At 45.7% G+C, this 9,404-nt stretch overlaps 1 protein-coding gene across 3 annotated transcripts in view; it reads left to right on the forward strand.

Annotated features, from left to right (window-relative positions):
• The window catches only part of Dsx (doublesex), a 51,493-nt gene extending 42,813 nt beyond the window's left edge, over window positions 1-8,680 (forward strand). For 2 of the 3 annotated variants that reach the window (XM_031928455.2, XM_008207201.4), the window contains exon 7: window positions 5,100-8,672. In XM_031928455.2, coding sequence (XP_031784315.1) covers window positions 5,100-5,152 — 53 coding nt within the window. In that variant the 3' untranslated portion in view covers window positions 5,153-8,672. Of the gene's footprint in view, window positions 1-1,070; window positions 1,149-5,099 lie in introns of all 3 variants that reach the window. The other variant, XM_008207202.4, reaches the window with a different exon arrangement.
• The last annotated feature ends 724 nt before the right edge of the window (window positions 8,681-9,404 follow it).

The raw sequence follows: 9,404 nt of genomic DNA on the forward strand, positions 1-9,404 counted from the left end.
GCGAGACGGTAGGCACTGTATCGTAATTCAATCAGACGCCAATCACTCGCGTCCAGCAGCTAAGGCATCGGTCTGGTGTGGAAAAATCGATCGGTTCATATGGACATCGACGTCGTCTTGGGGAGGAGAATCACGCAGACGATAATCGAGAATCAATTATAACCGGTGACGACGGAGAATAATGTTTATCCCGTCGCGGCGAAGAGAGCTGCACGTGTATATTTGGATTCGCGCTCGAGTCGCGATATAAAATATATACGTCTCTCTCAGCTGCCAACTGCATATGGTGTATATATTCGCTCGCTTCGGCAGTTTACGGCCTTTGGATGGCTCTCGCATGCGCGACACACGAGGAAGATCACCCCTCTCTCTCTCTCTCTCTCTCGGCGATTATAAAAATGATCCGCGGGCTCGATCGTTAATTAAATATCGCGCGTATTATTCAAGTATCGTCTCCGCGGCCGATGCTATACACAGAGCGACGATATAAAAGATCTGGCATTAACGACCTTATAGATCGGCGTGGACGGCTCTCCGAGTGCACGCGGCATCCCTCTCTCCCTCTGTTTATCGGTATAACTTCTTTTACGAGCGAGCGAGAGAGGAGAGCCCGGGCACTAAAAACCGCGAGCGTAGCCTAGTCGAGTCTTATCGGCGCAATCCAAGAGCAGCAGCAGCAGCAGCCTCCTCCGCGGACTTGATATTTCAAGTGCACACACACGGTGCGATGCGGCGGGGAAGGATTTTACGGCCTCGTATCCGCGGAAATTCTCTCTCTCTCTCTCTCTCTCTCTCTCTCTCTCTCTCTCTCTCTCTCTCTCTTCGTCGTTGATGTACTTACTCTTCGCTGCATCCCTCTCTCTTACTCCCTTCTCTTATCGTGTCCATCTATCTCGTCTTTAACGGCCCGATACTCCTTCTGCCCTGTTGTATCCATCGCTGCCCGATATCGCTTGCTTATGTGTGTTTATGTAGATCGAGAGATATCGACATTCTCTCAGATAGAGGAAGAGAGGGAGAGAAAGATAAGGCAAAACGAAAAATACATGAAAACAATTTTTTTTTTGTAGGTGGTACAAGCTTTCCACGGATTAAGCAAGCGTCGATTCATTCATGAGAGTGCACTTCTCAATTCCCCTCACTTCAGGGTCAGTATAACTATCAATTTAATCGACACATTCACCGCCGCGGACTCGTTTTATATTGTATGCTTATACCGTGTGCGCAGAGCAAGGGAGAGAGAGAGAGCGAGATTTTCGCGCGACATCGCCGATGAGAGGGACGAAGGCTGTGCACCAATATTTGTAATGTACGATACGTAAACGCATCTATGTAAAAGTCCGCGTGGAGTAAACAAGTTTTTGCACGTATCGCTTGGATTTCTAATTGTAGGAAAAACCCCAGTGGTTCCGCTTATGCACATGTCTGTATCTCTCGGCGGCGCTATCTCTCGTGCGAGCTAAGAATGCAGTCGCCGCGCGCGTATTAATGAGCGACGGAAAAATCGATTCGCCATGTGTGTGTTTGTGCAGTGTAAGTCGTTTGCTTCCTGCTTTTATAGGAAATTTCCTCGTGATTGGCGCGCTCGGGAGAATTTATCACTTCCGTTTCGCAGTAGGCGCAAACCAACAGAATATCGTTTTTCCATGAGATCGAATTCGCGCATACACACACCCTGTCAGCTCTTGTCAGTGCTTACGGATCACTGCGGGCGAGACGCCGTCCCACCGGTAAATCACTGTTTAGCCCGTCTCGCGATCGTAAAATCGGCGAAAGAATCCGATCGCAGTCGCAGCAACAGCAGCAGCAGCGAAGAAAGAGCAAGAGAAAGAAGTCGAAGAAGAAAAAGACTCGGCGAGCCGCGACGACGGAGGATCCACGGTCAAGTGATTGCCGGAGCGGCAGCAATGGCGTACGCCGTAAATCATATTTTTACGAGGCACCCCATGGTCAGTCGCGAACGGCCAGCCCAGAAGGCCGACGGACGCGCGCACATGTGCTGCTGCTGCGACTGTATAGCCCTTTCTCTCTCTCTCTCTCTCTCTCTCTCTCTCTCTCTCTCTCTCTCTCTCTCTTCGATTGGGCTTTTACGACTTTGTAATTACAGATGGCTCGCCCCGGCGACGACGAACGGGACGAAGAGAGCTGAGACAGCTCGCGAACTCTCTGATGTGCAGCTACCGCGAATCGAGCGAAAGTCCGAACGGTAATCGAGATGTACCTCGAAATGAAAACGCGTTTAAACTCGCGGGAAAATTAACCCGAGCGCATTACTATTCATCGAATCTTCGAAAATTTCAAACCGCCTTTTAACGTCCGTAAGAAGATTAAAATCCATATTTCACCTCGGTGGGGCCGACTCATCGAATATCTCGTTTTATGGATTTTCAAGGAAGTTATAAAAATCGAATTTCTTCAGAACGCGCGCGCGGATATTTGACGCGCGATTAAAACACGCGAACGCTCGACGTCTTCTTTGTTGCGCGCCAACGACTCCGCCTATATAACTTTCGGTGCATGCGCGGAGAGGACTTTTCCGTTCGACGCACATAATAACGACGACAAAGTCCGGTGCGCGCGGAGCTCGTAAAAGGTATTTCCCAAAATCTTTGTCGCGAGCGAGCGCGCCGCGCGAAGAAAAGAGTGTGTATAGGGCACTATGCCGCGCGTGAATGATTTTTACGAGTCCGCCGAGCTTTGTCGAGTTACAATTTGTCACGCTGTAAGCAAGCGCGCGCTCTCTCTCTCTCTCTCTCTCTCTCTCTCTCTCTCTCTCTCTCTCTCTCGACTTGCTCGCTCTGCGCCTCGGTGTACGAGCAGAGAGTCTATGGGAGTCGGTTTCAAAATGCCGCGCAGGGAGGACGAAGTGCGCTCGTAAAATCGCGAGAGACGCACGTACTGTGGTCCCACGTGCGAGGTGAGCATGTATACGTGCCGAGAGGAAAAAAGCCGAGCATGGGAAAGACCGGAGGTGCGTTGTGTACAATATCGTGAACTTTGTGCGCGATCGGGGGTGTAAAATGATCGCGTCGCAGAAACAAAAAGGTATAACGGCGCCGATCGTTTGGCCGAATAGTTTTACGCGAAAAATGACACATTCGTGCGCTCGCTCTAAATATGCGTAACTTTTGATGGGCTCGTAGAAGGTGTATTATGGTGTATATACGCGAGGCGCACAAGGGGTGCAGAGAGGCGCGGTATAATGTGTCGGTGCTTTTATGCCCGTCGGTTGGCTGGCCCGTTAAAAGATTAGCCTATTCGAAGAGAGACGGGTCGCGCATGCGCTGCTAATGTATGCGCATTTTATTAATATAGTTGTATCGTATCTCATACACACGCGTGCGGATCAGCTCCTCTTCTTCTTTCTCACGCGCATACGCGCAGACTGCATATGTGGCGCGGTTTCATAGTCTTCTCGCTCGACGGCCGTTTTGCGAGGCTGCGCAGCTACTATCTACTCTTATTTTCGTGGCCATAACGTCGCGTCGCGCTAGCACATTGTTGAGCTGTGGCCAAAACTGCTTACGCTTCTGGCACGGCTGGAATGAATTGTCTCGAGACTTTGATGTGGTTGCTCTTGCAATGCCAACTCGAAAAGAAACGAGGTTGAGAGTATGAAAAAACATCGCCCTCAGCTTATTATCGGTTCGGCAAATCTTCGCGTGCTCGGGCAGTTCGACTGTTATTGTTCGGCGTATTCGTGCAGCCGGGGGCGTTATTTTTCATAATTAAACAGAGTTTGAAATGTTTATGTTGCACTTTACGTCGCGCGCGCATCGATTTCGTTTCAAAAGCGCGTGCAGCCCGAGTTCGGCGAAACTCTCGCTCCTCCGCCCCGAGACATTATAATACCCCTAATATTTCATACCTTGATTTACGCTTCGAAGGCGTAAAACGCTCGCCAAAACTTTTGGCAATCACGAGTGTTTATACGAAAGCGGATATACGAGACGACGCATTAACGCGGATTAACCTTGTCCCCTCGCACGCGTAGGGTCGTAAAATCAAGCATCTTTCTGGTACATCGTCGTTAAATTGTAGGAAAAAAAACGAAGAAACTCCCGATTATCGCCGCGATATATTCCGAGGTTTAAAAAAGCTTACAATGAAACGTCCTCAGCTCTCTACCCGCGCGCCGATATAAACTCGCCTTAGCTGCAGCGGCAATAAAGATTTAATTGCAATCGTTTCCCGCAAGCGGCGCCGAAGTGGGCCATCTTAAACCCTTCTTTATTAATACAGCTCGCGCGCTTTCACGTAACGAAAAGCTGAATACGCGGACACAATGCGCTCCTTTCTTCGCTCAGGCTCCGCTGTAAACGCATAATACACACGCGTAATACGACATTTTTTGTAATGCTGAAAACGCTCGCGCAGCTCCTTAATCCTGTACGGCTTGTTTATCAAGGGGCATTTGAATTTTTGCCGGTTTATACGACGCTGACTACGACGACGACGACGACGAGAGCAAGAAAATCAGTCCGCGGGGGAGAGCTGCAGCCGCGGCCTGAACGAACGACTCTGGTTAGGTGCACGTATGAAAACTAAGTCCGGGTTTCATTTGACTGACTTTACGAGCCGGGCATAAAATGGATTTTACTGTCGGCTAGTTCGCCAGTTCGCGAGTTGGTAACATTGCTTTGCCAAGCCGGTCGGGAGAGTACAGCTCTCCTTTCTTCTTCCCTCTTTCTTATATTCGCTAGCTCTCTCTCTCTCTCTCTCTCTCTTTCATCCTCTTCCTCGCGCGCACGTTCCTCATTTAACGCCGATCTCTCCCGAGCTTTTCTTCGTTTCGTGCGTGCGCGCGTGTATTTCTAAACTTCGCGCATGAGAAATTGCCCGCGAGCGCGAGTAATATCCGTTCGGAAAAGTACAGTTCTCTCTGCGGCGGCGCAATATAAACTCGCGCTTCGCTTTTATTGTTCGCAGCCTTATTTGTCGTTTTACGAGCTCGTATTTTTCATTTTTCCCGTATAATAAGCGCGCGGGACTCATTATATCGAGCAAGTTGTAGATCTTGCAAAAGTTAAGCGTTTTATTAGACATACCGCGTGCGCTCGAATTAATCGTGCCGAACTCGGCGCTTTTTCTGCTTTCAGAAACGAGCATGAGCCATCGCTTCAAGATCGAGAAGAGCGAGGACACGGACTAGCCCAAAGATGCGCGTGACGAGGAGGACTGATGCAGCAGCGCCTCCGCGTCGTCCTTCCTGCGCCTGATGGTGACGATGCTCCCGCCTGCTGAACGAGCGAGAGACTGAAGACGATCGAACGAGTTCGGAAATCGCGGGAAGGAACCGCACAAAGGGCCCAAAGAGAGCGTCTACTATATACACACAGACACACAGACACATACACACACAGATCGAACAATCCAGAAGAAGCGATCGCGTCCTCGTTCTCGTCGTGCGCCTCTCTTTGTTGCCACGTCTGCAGCGTTCGAATGCTATTTCCGGCCGAGGATTTCGAGCGCAGCCCCCCGTGACTCGACTCTCGCTGTCCTCGGAACGCGTGGCGTCTTCTTCGAAGAAAGTTTTTCGGACAGTGAACGTGCGTAAGGAAAAAACGACGGAAAAAAACGTCGTCGGCCGTACAAAGGGAACCGGAGCGATACTCGCCGGCCGCTGAAAAGAAATACCTACTCCGGGGGTAGCGCGCTCTTCACCCCTTGAAACGGGCTTGCGCGAGCGAGGAGCGCTACTGCACTGCTGCGCATTATATGCCTCTCTTTCTCGGCAGTTGGACAGGAAGCGAGGATAGCGGTGAAATTGTCCGGCGGCAGCACACACATACACACACACACACACACACAGTGCGCGAAAAGTATAATGGTGCAGCAGCGCATTGGCCGATGCGTGCAGGAAGCGCCCTGACCGCGAAGAAAGAATGAATACGAAAGACGCAGTCAGTCGAAGTAGAGACATTATCGCATGCGCGCACGCGCGCGATCAGCAAGCTCGCCCTCGAGGAGAAAGTGGTTATGAGAGGCGCGAGAACCGCCCTTCGACATGCATACAGCTATATGCGAACCGAAACCGCAGAGAGAAAGAGAGTCGCTCGTTCGAGACATCTGTATGCCCTCTATCTTTCACTCTCTCTCTAGGTCTTTCTTCGAGCAGGCCGAAAGAGAACAATAGGTATAATGATGGTCACGCGCGTCTATAAGCTAGAGCTTTCGCGTGCTCGCCGAATGGAGATGTTACGAGTCGGCTGGACACATCGTCGCTCCTACGTAACCAAGAATAGCGCGATTCGTTTCTCTTTCTCTGTCGTGAGTACCGATACACTTCGCGTTCCTGACACAATGATTGGATTATTTCGGTGCCTTCTGTCAAAAAATGAAAACTTTCGGCAGGTACTATAGCTACTACTTATGTTTTGTAGAACAGTGCGAGATGCGCTAGTCTTGGCTGTAGGAGCGTCGCGATATTATTTGCACGGGATCTATTGTCCAGCTCAACCGTCGCCTTTATAGACAGCCATTCAATGCCGCTCTCAGTGTCCGTCTATTGCTTTCGGTTTGCGGAGGAATTATGGCTCATTTTGCTTCACATGCCGATTCTCGAAAACAGACGGCGCGGAGTCTACTATACCTCTGCTGTTTCACCTCTTCCGCGCGATATCGACGCTGGAACTGTCCGTGAGCGATGACTCAAGTCAACGATATAGATGTACATATACGATATAAATCATTATTATATAGGCGCGGTCTTGATTTGCACAACAATTGTGTTCTAGTAGCGTACATGAAAAACATTATACAAACACGTACACACACAGACACGAGGCGACACGGATCACCGGAAGTGTCGGCGTGGATATATGTGGGCCACAGCTACTCTCTTCGAGGCGAACACGCGACTACTACTTCGCCGAATGTGCGCGCTTATATTTTTATTTATTGTGTTACTTAGTGCGAGTTGTTGTATTATTTACGTGCAAATAAGAGTCAAACTTAGGCTAGAGAGAGAGACCTTGTAAAAAGAGTTTTGAGAGAGATGACGAGCCGCTGTTACGACTTTGGAGGAAAGCAAAACGGATCTTGCGAAATCACAGTAGAGCACACGATATTCACACGTGCGTATTTCTTCTGTTGTTTTTGTATTTTCACTGATAGGTTTTACGATTCTTTTTTTTCATACTGTTATACGTTAGAGTTCGTCGGTTTTATTTTTACTTCTCCTCCACCCCCAGAGCGAGGCAAACGTCAAGCAAGTGTTCGTCTTATGGAATTTTATTATTGAATGATTTACAAATCCTAGCGTATCGGTGAGAAAACTATTGCGTCCGCGTACGTGCATATTCAATTGACCGAAGTGCGTTGACATATAGTTGATTATACCGAGTACAATAATATGCTTTTATCATTAGATCGCGAACAGTTATTTTATCATGATTTTTAACGACCACGTGAAATAGCCAAAGTGCTGAGTACCACGTCAAAGTTATGCGGCTGACTTGCATCGCAGTCAAGTTTTTAGTGTTTTCTAATTTATCATATTATATACTTTTATCAGGTTACGCGAACTCGAGTGGCTATATGATACATAGTTTAACAACGATAGTAAGGTATACAGCGATGAAGAAGTGGAAAAATTCAAATTTTTTCAAGTGACACACGCAATGCGCCAGGGGGAATATAATATAATATATATTGCATTGTCGAAAGTATAAATATAAATTGCAAATCGGCAAGAATGAAGACTGAATCCGAGGCCCTTTTGCAGCGTTAGCAGTAATGAGAACTACTTTCACTGTGTGCGATTTAAATTTACTCACTGTTATTAATAATGTTATAGAAAAGACGGAAGAAAGAGTTTAGAGATACTGGTATCACACTTCTATTATACATGTATAAACAAGCTATCACAAACTGTTACTGTGCAATGCTGCAAATTTGTTTCCACCTTTTACGACTATACGATTATGCTTTACGTAAAAGTGCTAAAAATGGTTCGAGCAGTGATATATACATGTAAGAATTATATACTATTAACGAATTGTCCGAACTCGAAAGTGTTATATTCGAAAAAATGTATAAAACTGATATAACAAAAAAGTTATAGCTCTTCTATACGTTCCTAAATGAGACCTGTACTATATTTGATGATGAGGGATAGATGTGTTTGAAAAACATAAATAAATAAATAAATATATATATATATATATATAAATTAATATCAAAACGGAATTTCTCGATTCTCTCAAGTTCTCGATATTTTCAAAGAAATATTATTTTCAACGGTATTTCAAGAATGCGTCGTCGAAAGAATCTTATAAGGACACGCTGATCACTGAAAACGTACTCGTGGAATGAATGAAAACAACAAATTACGTAACTACCTAGCTTATCTATTTTTAATTATATGATAAATAGACGAAAAATTCGAACAGCTTGCAAAGTTGGACGGCTCATGAAGACATATAGGTGATCCGCATGTAAGTGGCGCGATATGTAAAATTAAAATGCGCAAAACTGGTACAAGTATGAAAGGTAGGGTACTATGTAAAGCAAAGGCAAAAGAGTTCATATTAGGCTTGAGCCCTTTCTTTTACGTCCTAAGGACGATGAATGTATTTGCGATTTGCGTGTACGGATAACCGCTTGTTCGTAAAATCGGTGTACTTGGCATATTTTAACTGTTATGAATTGTAATAAATCATCAATAATGAACAAAATACACTGTTTCCATTATTTGCACACTTGTACCGTTAAACAATTTTCTTTCAATTCCTTGGTGAACAGAAAAAAAACGAAGGCCTTTTGAGAACGAGGTGCAATTGTGTATAAGGAAATCGCTTGAATTGTCTAAAAGTGGGTTATACAACTGGCACGTTGGAGAGCTTTATACACTAGTAATTACTTTATTATATAGTCTACCCTTTATGCATTACATCGGAGCATCTGTTTACTTTTTATTCGTACAAGGAATACCTTGCCATACCCAACGGTAAAAAATGAATTGTATCCAATATATATGTATAATATCATCAAATATAATTCTTTTATTTGGTTAGTCAGAACTTTGCTGCTAACTCATTCAATTTAATTCAGAAATAAAGTATACGAAACGTTGCACGGCATATTGCAATGTAGAATAAATTAAAGTAAAAGTTCTTATTGTAGAGCGAAATATATTCAATTTCTTACTAAATGACAAAGAAGCTAGGTGTATGCATTGGACTATGCTCACTTGGACTGTATTAGATATGCAAATGTCTTTATCTTTACATAGCAATCTTTACACAGCAATGACAGAAATTCTTTAGCGGGACTTTATATTTGTAACTTATCGTCAGCAGCACTCAATCGCAAAGTTTATTTTAGCACCAAGAATCGATACCGTTTTTTTCCTTTTAGAAAATAGGAGCAGTAGACGCTTGCATAAAACCAATAGTCATTAT

The sequence above is a fragment of the Nasonia vitripennis genome, chromosome 4, assembly GCF_009193385.2.
Source record: "Nasonia vitripennis strain AsymCx chromosome 4, Nvit_psr_1.1, whole genome shotgun sequence".
Taxonomy (NCBI): domain Eukaryota; kingdom Metazoa; phylum Arthropoda; class Insecta; order Hymenoptera; family Pteromalidae; genus Nasonia; species Nasonia vitripennis.